General features: G+C 56.0%; 1 protein-coding gene across 1 annotated transcript in view; it reads right to left on the reverse strand.

Moving 5' to 3' along the window:
• Positions 1–1262: 1262 nt before the first annotated feature.
• Positions 1263–12394, reverse strand: part of ABCC2 (ATP binding cassette subfamily C member 2) — a 17953-nt gene continuing 6821 nt past the window's right edge. Inside the window, exons 11-32 of the mRNA XM_009278032.1 lie at positions 11940–12005; positions 11286–11423; positions 10795–10941; positions 10410–10494; positions 10253–10319; positions 9975–10101; positions 9651–9827; positions 9380–9547; positions 8892–9078; positions 7902–8034; positions 7357–7462; positions 6875–7094; positions 6244–6398; positions 5101–5256; positions 4799–4998; positions 4039–4165; positions 3527–3628; positions 3288–3431; positions 2855–3013; positions 2422–2588; positions 1879–2073; positions 1263–1392 (exon numbers count right to left, since the gene is read on the reverse strand). Coding sequence (XP_009276307.1) covers positions 1263–1392; positions 1879–2073; positions 2422–2588; positions 2855–3013; positions 3288–3431; positions 3527–3628; positions 4039–4165; positions 4799–4998; positions 5101–5256; positions 6244–6398; positions 6875–7094; positions 7357–7462; positions 7902–8034; positions 8892–9078; positions 9380–9547; positions 9651–9827; positions 9975–10101; positions 10253–10319; positions 10410–10494; positions 10795–10941; positions 11286–11423; positions 11940–12005 — 3156 coding nt within the window. The remainder of the gene's footprint in view (positions 1393–1878; positions 2074–2421; positions 2589–2854; positions 3014–3287; positions 3432–3526; positions 3629–4038; positions 4166–4798; positions 4999–5100; positions 5257–6243; positions 6399–6874; positions 7095–7356; positions 7463–7901; positions 8035–8891; positions 9079–9379; positions 9548–9650; positions 9828–9974; positions 10102–10252; positions 10320–10409; positions 10495–10794; positions 10942–11285; positions 11424–11939; positions 12006–12394) is intronic.

Genomic DNA, 12394 nt, shown 5'->3' on the forward strand with positions numbered 1-12394 from the left:
TCATGTATAGGAGGTGCCTGTGCAAGTGTCAGGAGAGCTGGGAGGAGTGCCTGGCCAGTGCTGGGCTGCGGGGCAAAGCCCACAGACTTCATGCAGACCCTGCAGGACCAGGAAGAACATTTACCTTTTGGGGGGGTCCAGCATGCTTCTGCCTTGGTGTTTGTGCCAGCTGCAGCTCAGGCACTAGGAAACCCTCACAGGAAAGTTATTCATTAAGATGAAGTGATTGCACTGCCCTTCCCCCGGGCCCCCCCCATATGTGTTACATGACTCAGCTGGGGCTGCGGGGTCTTGTGTCCCTCCTGCCACCAGCTGGGGTGAAGGGGTTTGCTCTGCTCTAAGTGGGTAGGCAGCAGCAGTGTGCACATGGGCATGCCAGCAGCCCATGTCAGTGCTACAGCTCCTGGCTTTCATGCCCAAGAACAGAGAAGGGTCAAGAGTTTGTCACCAGTAACCACCGTGCTTTGTGTGTGTTACATGTGTGCACATCAGTGTAGCATGCACGTGTGCCTGCACCTCTCCAGCTTGTCTCTACCACAATCAGGTTTATAGTCTGGAGCCACAGCCCAAAATCTGCCCCACTAGTGATTATGATAGCCCCAGGGACTGCCTCATTTATTTGCACTACAATCAAAGGGAGCTGTAGCCGCAGGGAAGGCAGGCAGGCCCTGGCTTCTCCACCTCCACTGTCGGAGAGTAGTGTTCGTGCCTGGGTATAGCTGTGCCACTCGATTTGGACTCCCCACCCATGTGTGTCTGCAGAACCTGTGTTACCAGCTTCCTCCAAACACTAGCCAGGTTTAAAGGTAAACTGGGGCTTATTTAGCATGCCTTAAAGTCAAACTTTTAGTTGGAAGACTAGAAACAGTTATAAAAAGTAAATAAATTATAACATTCAGTCTTAAATTAAACAATTTAATTCCATAGTGCTACAGCATCTCTCAGCTAGATTTCCCTGGCACGGTGAAGTACAAAAACTAAGACCCCCAGGGGGCCATGGCCCCCCTGCCTGACAGATAAATTTTCCCCTCTATACTGGAATAAATTATGCATCTCCAGACCCTCGTGTGCACAGCAGGCAGGGTGTGGTAGCAAGGTTAACAGCTCACTCAAGTCCAGATCCTCTCTCCCTGACAGCCAGAGACACCACCCTCTCTGCTTCCCAACTGTGGAAAGACAAATTCCTGGGCAGCCCAGCTGCTTTGTGAGTGCCAGCGGGAGGGAGCTGCCCATGCACACACCTGCACGCTGCTCCGCTCCACCTACAGCATGGTGGTTTCTATATTCACGATGCCAGCATCCTTTGCCATCACGGAGAAGACACCCTGCTTCTTGAGCAGCTCCTCAGGGCTGTCGTATTCCACAATCCTCCCGGCCTGCAGCACCATCACCCTGACAGCAGGGAACAAGAAGGCCTGAGTTCCCGGGATCTGAGCCAATAGCGCTGCTGGTGCCAGCACTACAGCCCCACCAACCCGCACTCCTCCTACAGCCACGTTATGTGGTTCACCTCTCAGCACAGAGGTGAGGGCACAGCTCTCCTCCCTGTGCTGGCGGGGTGACACACATGAGGTGTCAACAACTCCTCTAAGGACTGCTGCTGTAAAGAAGGATCCCAAAAAATATTTCTCCCCATGAAGGCATAACTATGGCATGGCCATCCTTCCCATCCCTCCTACTCTCCTAGAGATCCTCCCCATGAAGGGACTATGGCATGGCCATCCTTCCCATCCCTCTACTCTCCTAGAAGCTCTGTATATTGTTGTCCCGGGCACTGCATCCACCCCTGCCCCTCTGGCTGCATCCTTGCTTCTGCTGCTGGCCACCTCTTGCCCCACCCTCGCAGTCCAGAGCCCCATTCCCCTTGCCCCACAGTACCTGTTGCTGTCCATGATGGTGTGGAGGCGGTGGGCGATGGTAAGGACAGTGCAGGCAGCAAACTCACTCCGGATTGTTGTCTGGATTAAATGATCAGTTTCCAGATCTACGGCTGCTGTTGCTTCGTCAAGGATGAGGATCTTGGCTTTGCGGAGAAGGGCCCGGGCCAGGCACAAAAGCTGCCGCTGCCCAACACTGGGATGAGGTGGGGAACATGAGTTACTAGGCAGACACCAGCATGGCTTCTGCAAGCCTACTGCCACACACTGCCCTTACCCCAACACGGTGCCTGCCCAGCCCTCCCTGGCCTTGCCCCACCTGATCATCTGCCACCCTGAGCGCCACATCCCTCAGCATCTTGTTCTCTGGGCCACCATGGAAGGCTTGGCTCACGCTGGCTCCCTGACAGCCCTGACTCCTGGACCGTTTTCTCCCACCTTCACTCCCAGAAGCTTACGTGCCCTCGTCCCTGGACAGCCACTCTGCTGGAGGCTGCTGTTCCTGTGGGACCGGGGGAAGGGAAGTGGAGCATGCTCCACTCACCTCAGGTTCTCCCCTCCCTCGCTCACAAGATGCAGCAGCCCCTTGGGAAGGTCTTGCACGTATGTCTTCAGGTGGGCCAGCTCAAGGGCCTTCCAGACCTCCTTGTCTGTGTACTGGTCAAAGGGGTCCAGGTTCATCCGCAGGGTGCCAGTAAAGAGGACAGGGTCCTGCCAGGGACAGCACCGTGTTCAGCCATGCCACGGCCACTCAGCAGGGCTGAATGTAGCTGCTGTAGCTGCTCCAGGCCCCCGAGTTTGGCCACAGCCTGCCCGCCCTGCTGCCTGCAGCTGGGCAGGGGAGGTGGCGACGGCGTGCTCACAGGCCCTTGGACTCCGCAGCACCCAGGGATGCGCTAAGAGCAATGCGTCGCCCAGGGAACAGAGCCTGGGGAGGATGTGCAGCAGTGGGACGCGGGAAGGTGGGGTCAGCTCACCTGGGGGATGATGGTGAGGTTCTGGCGCAGGTCATGGAGGCCGATCGTCGCTATATCCACCTCGTCGATGATGATCGTCCCTCCAGCGGCCTCCAACACCCGGAAGAGGCAGTTGGTGAGAGAGGATTTTCCAGCCCCGGTCCGGCCCACAACGCCAACCTGTGGAAGTAGCTATTTATACCAGCTGACAGGGTTGAAGAAAACAGGGCCGATGCTCTCTGTCTTGGTCTGGTGGGCCTTCCAGCCCTGCATCTGCAATCACCATCTCCCAGCCCGTCTCCTTTGGTCCCTGCCCCACAGCTCGAGTCCCCAGGAGCCACGTCCCATCACCATCCCTCCCCAGCCCACAGACTGAAGCTAAGAGGACAGAAACAACTTTAACACCGTGTCACTACGGAAAGGGTGTAGTGAGGGCAGACGCAGAGGTCCTCGCCTTCTCGGTGCTCCCAATATTGCAGGTGATCCCCTGAAGAACCAGCTCCAATTCAGGTCGGTAACGAACTTTGTAGTCAATGAATTGGATCTCGCCTTTGCTGGGCCAGCCACGAGGTGGACGCTTTTCTGTCACCCACGGAGCCTGGGGGCACAGGAGCGTTAGGGGGGTTGCACCCTGCCATGCTGGCTAGCACCAAGCTGTGCAGCAGGTGTTTACCTGGACCCTGGTCTCCTCACCTCGTTCTTCACCTTTGTGTACTCGTGTACCCGCTCCACAGCCACAATGTTCGTCTCCAGCTCCGAAGAGGTCCGCACCAGCCAGTTCAGTGTCTGGGTCACCTGCGTGGCAGAGCCAGAGGATGAAAAGCTCAGTAGGACCCAGGAACAACCACCTCCCACCTCAGCTCAGGGACTCAGCCTAGGAACGAGCATCCCTGGCCCGGCCCCTAACTCTCCACTCCCCAGCCACAGCCCCCTCTCCCCAGCCCTTCAAAAGCTTTGCTGCAGCATCTCTGATCCACAGCGGGAATGTGCTCCTCCCCACGGCAGCAAGCATTCCCCTCACACTGGGATGTGTGCTCCCCTGGCTCCGTACCAGCCCCCCAGGTGATGGGACACCCCAGCTAATCCCCTCTCCATGGATCAGAGCTGGAGGCAAGGCAGCATCCTGTAGCCAGCCCAGAGCCATCAGGGTGTTGCTCCTAGAAACAGCCCTGCCCTGGAATAAGAAAGAGCTTTCATCGACTCACGTTGAGGGCAGAGGAGACAGAAAGACCCACAATGCCTCCCTGCAAAGTGCTCTTTGAAATCACAGCTAGCAACGCAGAGAAGAAGACGACCAGGCTCCCAACAAACTCCAGACGGATGGCCAGCCACCTGCACCAGGAAAGCATGGCTGAGGGACGGTGGGAGGGACGTCTGCCTGCGCCCAACACAGGGCCCACCAGCGAGACCAGCACCCCACCAGCATCCCCGCGCACCCAGCCCTGAGCCCTGTGCTGTACACATGGTACCTACACATCGTGTGATTTGTAGCCAATTCTGCAAGCAGGTTCATTTTATCTGTCAGCCCTGTGTCTCAAACATAGCCTCCTGTGCTGGTAATGCCATGTATCTGAGGAGCCCCAACTGTACAACACTCACACACCCAAAGTATCTACCCAGTAACACGTCAACACCAGATACTGCCCCCACCACACTCTCACCTGGCCTGGAGCACCAGTCTCTTCCCAGAGCCCACCAAGAGCATCTCAGCCCTTGACAGCACAAGTCACCCTGCCCAGGCTCTGGACACTTCCAGGGGGCCACACTCTGGCTTTCAAAATCACCCTAAAATGTCTCCTTCCTACAGATGGTGTCCCTACCCCAAGCTCCCCCCGTTCCTACATAGACCCTCAGTCCTGAGATCAAGAGGGAGGACTGCAGCACCTCAGGGACCTCCCTCAGGACCCAGAAGCCCCTGGGCAGAGGTGCTGCAGGCTGTGCTGTGGCATAAGGAGAAAAACTCACCTATTTGAGACTATCCAGGAGTAAACACTTTTCTGATTGATGTCCATGGTGCTCTCATTTTGCTGCACAAACCGTTCTTGGTGTCCATAAGCCCGGATCACAGAAAGGCCTGACACTGTCTCACCAAAGTGGGAGTAGATGGGAGACCTAGTTACAGAGTCCAGACGCCGTAGCTGGCGTGACGTGGAGACATAGAAGCGCTGAAATGAGGAACACAGCTTGGTTACGAACACAAAGCCCAGCAGCGACAAAGATACTGCTCTAAGCAGGGCGGAAGCTTCTCTCAAGCCTCAGTTACTCACCAGCACAAAGTAGTAGAAGATGCTCAAGGGAATGATAACGAGAGCGAAGAATGGGGTGGCCAGGGCGATCATGAGCAATGTGCTAATGATGGCCATGAAACAAGAGAGCCAGCTGCGGAAGGACATGGGAATGGTCTCATCTATCGTGAAGATGTCCTGGAGCATACAAAGAAGTGTGGAGAAGCAGTCAGTGACCCCAGAGAGAGGGAGAAACCCAAAGGCCCCACACATACAGCGTTCCTACACACTCGTGTGGTAACACAGTGCCAGAAACCTGCAAAAATATTGGATGACATTGAGTTGGTGTTAGGATCACAACCCCATTTAAGGCCACAGCTTTTAGCTTGGGGACGGCTGATTTAACAGAGAAGCTTTCTGTATTATTCTCCTGTTGCACGGACCAGCTTTGGGAACTGACATTTCATCTGAACCCAGGATGCAGGAGCAGGAATTGAGGCAGAAAGAGGGACAGGGCTGACTCCAGATCCATGCAAGTGCACCCAGGTCTCCAGCTGGCCATCATCCCTCTCCTAGCTGGGCACCACATACTCCCTCATCTCAGAGTAAATCCAGCAGGCTCACAGGCTTGATCTCAAGAGAGATTTTTATTCCCAATAGTCAAGAGATGACACCAAAGGAAGAAGTGGAGTGGCAGCACACTTGAAACTACATCTCTGCATTCTCCCTCCTTTCTCGTTTTCTCTTTGTTTTATGAGCTTAATTTACATAGCAAAGACTGTATATTTTGCTGAGAGTCCATAACCAGAAGGACAACTCATTATGGGACATGAGCTCTAGGCTCCTGCCTCTCTTGGTAATCTACTCTGGACCCTCTTCAGTTTCTCCATATCCCTCTTGACCAGGTGGCCCCAGAACAGGACACAGCATCCAGGTGTGGCCTCCCTAACACTGAGCAGAGGAGATAATAACTTCCTGTGATCTGCTGGCCACCCTTCTCCTAGTATAGCTCAGGATGTGGTTTGCCTCACAGTCAGCCTCGCATCCACCATGTCCTTCTGGTCCCTTCCAGGCCCTGATCTGGGCTCATCTGTGCAGTGCTGAACAGCAACAGGGTTATGCCACCACCCAACGCTCTCCAGACCTGCTGGAACAAACACCTCCATGTTGGGGCTGTTCTCTTACCTTGGCAAACCTATTCACAATGCGGCCTGTCGGGGTTGTGTCAAAAAAGCTCATGGGCACACGCAGGATGTTGCTGAGCAGTTGCTGATGCATAACCCGGGAGGCTCGCGTGGCACCACGAGCAGACAGGATGGTTGCAAAGAGCAGGAAGAGAGCTGCAAGGAGAGCACAGGGCGGTCATCACCAGCTCATGTGTGACACTGGCCCCAGGCACCCTTTGGCTCAAGGGACACATCAAGCAGCTCCAAGCCAGCAGCTCTGCAGTGAGCCACTGTGATAGTCCTGCATCCCACCTCCCTGGGAGACCCCAGTAACTGTGTCCCACCACAGGGGAAGAACACCACCCCTTTTGGAAAGCCTTGGGCCTTAGCACTATCTCCAAACTGATTAAGGACAGTGATCTTCAACCTAAGTGGGCAACACAGACTTCTTGGGGCAATTTATACTGCCTTCAGACTGATATCTGTCCCCAGTTCAGCCAGGAGCCGGAAGGAAGGCAGCAGCGGGCAAAGGAACACAAATGCTGGGTCCCCTGCTCCTTGCTGCACTGCTGGCTGCAGGCCTTGCAAGCCATATCCCTTCTGGACCGCACAGCTGAGGTGAGCGGGATCCCCTGTGCTCCCACACTCACCTTGTGACACCCCCAGCGCCCCAAAGACACCAATCCGCAGGTCTCGCTGCTCCACGGGATAGGTCTGGTTCAGGTAGCGCTGCGCATCGTCAGTCCAGGCGCTGAGCCACAGGTTGGTCCCCACGAAGGCGACGTACTGTCCAACATAGCCCATGGCAACCCAGAAAGAATACCACAAGCCAAGAGCACGCAGGTACCGCAGGTACATGGAGAACTTCACCTGTGGACCAATTTAGCCCATCACCGCTGCCCAGCAAACCGTGGCCAGTGACACCCAGCACAGCCCTGGGACTCCCGCCTTGCTGCCTACAGTGCTCCCCTCCACCACCTTGCCCACCAGTCCCAGGCAGCTCTGTCTCTTTCAGTGTCTCTTGGCTGCAGTGGGGCCACAGACAGCCAGCACCGGCTTCTCTGAGCCGCAGTCAGAGTCTTATAGCACTGAGCCAGAGCAGCACAGTGCTTCCTCTATCCATCCTCCTCACCTTGCCGGTTTCCACAGCTTCTTTCTCGATCAGTTGCTGGCCCTTCAGCTTCTCGGGGGGCTCCTCCCGGGCCTTCTTCCAGGAATTGATGCTGCTTTTACTAAGGCTGCAGGGAGGTGATGGGCACCGTTAGTCACAGGGTGCTGGATGAGTCCTACTCTCCTGGGGGTCCATCCCCATGCTGCACTGGGACTCCAGTGCTGGAGCCCACTGGGAAATAATGTCCTAACTGGGGAAGCTTTGAATGAGCCTCGTGGAAGCCCTAGGCATTTGCAGCCATGAAATCATAGCCCTCATCCCCAAAAGCAGAACCAGCCAGCAGCAGGAGTTTCAGGGAAGACCACAGAGTAAGGCTGTGACACACTAATGTGAGGAAAGGCAAGATCAGATGCTTCTGACCCAGCCCAGCTGGTGGTAGGAGCAGGCAGGGAGGCTCTCGGCCCCTTCTCCGCAGGAATTCCCCCAGGGAAGCCCCTAGATCCCATCTCCTAGGAAGCAATGCAGGGGCCAGGGGAGAGACCTGAGAGCTCAGGTCAAGTTCCCACCTGCGACTAAACTCTCTCTGATGGATGCTGGCCTCTCGCTTCAGGGTCATGGTCACCACATCATCATGGCCCTCCTCCATGCAAGGCTCAATGTCTTCATCACCCGGCTCTTCATCCCCAGCTAAAGCAACAGCTACAAGCACAGGAATGAGGGAAGGTAGGGTCAGGCATTGAGGAGAGAGCAGATCCCATGCACCACACCTCTGCTGCGCTCAGCTCCACCCCACATCCCAGGCTGTGTCCTACCACCACACATCAAAGCCTCTTCCAACCCTGCTGCAAGCACAGTACAGCAGGAGGAGGAAGAAATCCGTTGTGCTGGAGGGTGAACTGATAGGGGACATAGGGCTAAAGGCCTGCATGGAAGCAGTCCCTGCTGCTGACTTATCCCAGTACCACTGGTGGGACCTCATGCAGAGATTTGTGCTAGTTTAGGAGAGGTCTGGTAGGTCATGCCACCCCAGTTCAGGAGCACCTGTCTGAGCAGGTGGAGATGGATCCTGTGGGGATGGACTGGGAATAGCCAGGCTCCAGCCAGACAGCTGGGCTGAGCCCAGGCAGGGTGAGCATCCGCCTTACCTCACACCACTCCTCCCCATAGCACTGAGGGACATAATAAAGATTAAACATTATCCAACAGCATATTTAGAATAAACCAAAGGATCTTTCTCACCCCAGCATCACTAAGGTATGAAGCCTGTTGCCACATAAGATTATGGGAGCCGTAGACATAAACGAACTAAATAGGGAGTAAAAAAATTAGACAAGTCCTTCGCTGACTGTTCAACACAATGCCTGGCTGCAAATCTTAAGCAGAAAGTCCTTGTGCTACTGATTGCCAGAAGTTGGGATGGATTCACAGCGGCCACCGCTGGGGCCTGGGCTGGACAGAGCCAGGTCAGACAGACGGATCAGGTCTTGGGGTTTTCATATCCCCAAGACACACACACGGCCCCTCTAACTGCCACAGCCCCATTGTGTTCCCAGTACCTGTAGAATTTTTCTCTGAAGCATCCTCCTCCTGGCTGCCATACAAGTTCAGGAACTGGGCAAAGGCCCCCCTGTTTGCAAGCAGGGTGCTGTAGGAGCCGTGCTCAGACACTGCTCCTGCCACCAGCACCACGATGTTATCGACCTGGGGCAGGAAACTGATACTGTGGGTCACCAAGATCCGTGTCTGCAACAAAGTGGTTGCAGGGTAGTGAGCATCAGAGCACCCCTTGCCCCCCAGCCATGGGCCTACAGGTTCTCCATCCCCTACCTGGGGACCTCTTTGCTTATCACTGCCTGGCTATGGGGACACAGAGCACCCCTCTGGGGACCCATGAGGCCTCTCTTGCCTCCTGTAGCCCCACGTGAAAGCCACAGAACCCCTCTCTGTCCCAAGCAAGCAACTTCAGCCTTCCCTGGATGGTCAACACCATGCCAGTGCCACTCCTGCCTGGCTGGGTGATGGGGAGGAGGGCATGGGTGCTCACCTTCTTTTGCAGCAGCCCTTTTGGCCCCAGCACATGCTCAAAGAGGTACTTGCCGACGTGAGCATCCACGGCAGACAGGGGGTCGTCCAGGACGTAGATGTCTGCATTGCTGTACACTGCCCGGGCCAGGCTGACTCGCTGCTTCTGGCCCCCACTCAGGTTAATGCCCTGGAAGGGAAGGGACCGCTCTGAGCACTGGGCTGGCACAGGGCAACAGCTCTGTCCTCTGCTGCAGGTGCTATGGGAAACCCATAGTACCCAGGGCTGATACCTTCTCTCCAATCTCTGTCTGGTCACCCGCAGGCAGCAGTTCCAGGTCTGGAAGGAGGGCGCAGGCCTTGATGACCTGCTGATACCTGGGTTCATCCAGCTCTGACCCAAAAAGGATGTTGTCTTTCAGTGTGGCATTCTGGATCCAGGCCTGCTGCGGGACGTAGGCCAGCGAGCCCTGGAAAGAGAGACACAAGAACACTGCCATCTCCTGCAGCTTGTCCTTGCCCTGAGCCACCACTCCAGGACCAGCCCTGCCCTGCTGCCTCCCCGCTGAGCTTCCAGGCAGCCCCACAGCCCTCCCGCACTGGACGGCTCCTCTCACCTGGATGTTGATGTGTCCCTTGATATTCTCCATCTCCCCAAGCATGGCTGACACCAGCGAAGATTTGCCTGAGCCCACAGCCCCCACCACGGCCACCAGGCTCCCAGGCGCGATGTCCAGGGTGACACTGCAAAGACATGAGGGCTGAGGAAGCAGCACTGCCAGGTCACCTGCCGATTCCTGCATGGGACACAGAACAGACTGCCATCTCCAACTAACAACACAGAAAGACTCCCTCTCCCCACCCATCTGCCCCCAACATGGTGCAGAGCACTCACTCTCTTATCGCAGCATTGCCATCCTGCTCCCAGGCAAACGTGGCCTCCAAGAAACGCACAGCGCTGCCTGTCAGCAGAGAGCCGTCCCTCAGGGCTGGGAAAGACCAGGGTTGGGCCAGCCTATGACCCGCAGGGACTAACCTGGAGGTTCACCTACCTGCAATGGGGTTGTGGTGGATAGCTGAGGTGTCCAGGTCTTCTCCACCCAAGTAGCGCTCCAGCCTCTCAGTCGATACATTGGTCTGTCATGGCAGAAAGAGGATGGCATGTGGGCATGGGGTGCAGCTGGGTGGGCTGGCAGGAGTCCTGTAAGCAGACCACCCCATACACACAGCTCCCACCCAAGCCCCAGCCCCAGCCTCTGAGCCCCAAGCCTGTGTCACGTATGTGAGTCCTGTCCCATCCCATTGCCAGCAGAGTCCTGTGCACTAACCCCTGGGTGTCTAAGACCCAGGCCCATCACACACCTGAGCCCCTTGTGCTGGTTTGAGCAGAGGTATCATAAGATCCCCCTGCATCCCCTGCCCTATGTGAGGTCTGACCTGCACCAGGGAAGAGAGGACCAAGGGCAGCATGGCCATGGGGAAACGCAGCACGTTGAAAAGGGAGATGGCAGTAAAGGCCTTCTGTGCATCCAGGATGTTGTTCTCATCTACCAGTACGTAGACAGCAAAGCTGGCCAAGGAGACCTAGGACAGATAGCAGGGAGAGCCACCATCAGTGTGGTTGTGTGCAGCCCAGACCCTCATGCTCCCCCAAGACCTCAGCAGTGCCTTCCTGCTGGGGACCTGTTCCCCTCCTGCTTTCCTTCTCCTTTGGGCCCTGTCTCACCACTCTGATGGGACCCCTTTCCACCACAGCTCTCCTGCCAGCAGCCAGGACCATACTCTGCATCCTAGGCACCTGTCAGCTAGCCCCTTCCTCACTCAAGAAGCACTCCAGATGAGGTTCCAAATCCTTCCCATCCCCTTGGACACAGCCCAACCCCAGCTCTGAGGAAGGTGCAGCCCTCCCCAGACCTGCTGGCACTCACCAGGAAGGGGGCACACGTGAACACAAAGACAGAGATTGACTGCAGGTAACTGAAGTTCATCAAGTCCGTGAGCTCGCGTGCCCGGATCTCGTTGACTCGCTTCTCAAATGAGGGCTCCCAGGCAAAAAGCTTCAGGATCTGTGGGATGAACAGGGTGAGCGGGTGCTGGCCTCACGGCAATGCCCACCTCCATACTCAGCTTGCTGGTGGCCAGCACCTCCATCACCAGCTCCTGGCTTGCTCAAAAGCCTGTTTGGCCACTGCATCTCCCCTCTCCTGTCCTGCCCCATGGCTTATAGCACTTCCCCACAGCATTCCCACTCCCTTCATCCTTGGCTTACAGGTCACTGACAGCCCCTCTGCCACCACGGCAGCCTGCTCACCACCACAACCATCCAGAAAACCTCCAGAAAACCCTCTCTTGGCTCCCAACTCTTGGTCCAGGTACCCAGAGCTCCTCCCCAGCCAACCTTTCAAAAGGTGAGGAAGCCAAAGGAACCGCAGAGACTGAGGCTTGGCTACCCCAGACACAGGGGTCCCGAGCTAGACTATAACACTGGTGCTGTAGGGTTATACAGATGTGCTGCCTCCAGGTACAGTGCACCAAGAAGAGGGGTGCAGCAGCTGCCAGGGGCTCTCCACTCCACTGCTCACCTTGATTCCATTGAGGATTTCACTCATTATTTTCATGCGTTCATCCTTGTTCTTCATGTTCCTCACCTACAAACAGAAGAACCAGAGGTCACCTAAACCAGACAGCAGCTCACCCTCGGAAATACATCTGGGCTGCCACAGGGAAGGGAAGGGTGGGCTCCAGAGCCCAGAGAAGCCATTCCACAAAGCTGGACCTTGGCTCCCTGGGGCTCTGGACAACCTGGGAAAAAACAGCACCCTGTTGTCAGGTAGAAGCTAGAGCTTTATTTTATGGTTGGTAATATCTTGCTTTCAGTCCTCAAGGCTGCACGCAGCCCTGTTCAAGTTCAGCTGTGATGGTGTCCTGGTTTCGGCAGGGATAGAGTTAATTTCCTTCCTAGTAGCTGGCACAGTGCTGTGTTTTGGATTTAGGAGAGAACAAAGTTGATAACACACCGATGTTTTAGTTGTTGCTA

The sequence above is a fragment of the Aptenodytes forsteri genome, unplaced genomic scaffold (genome assembly GCF_000699145.1).
Source record: "Aptenodytes forsteri isolate BGI_AS27 unplaced genomic scaffold, ASM69914v1 Scaffold15, whole genome shotgun sequence".
Taxonomy (NCBI): Eukaryota; Metazoa; Chordata; class Aves; order Sphenisciformes; family Spheniscidae; genus Aptenodytes; species Aptenodytes forsteri.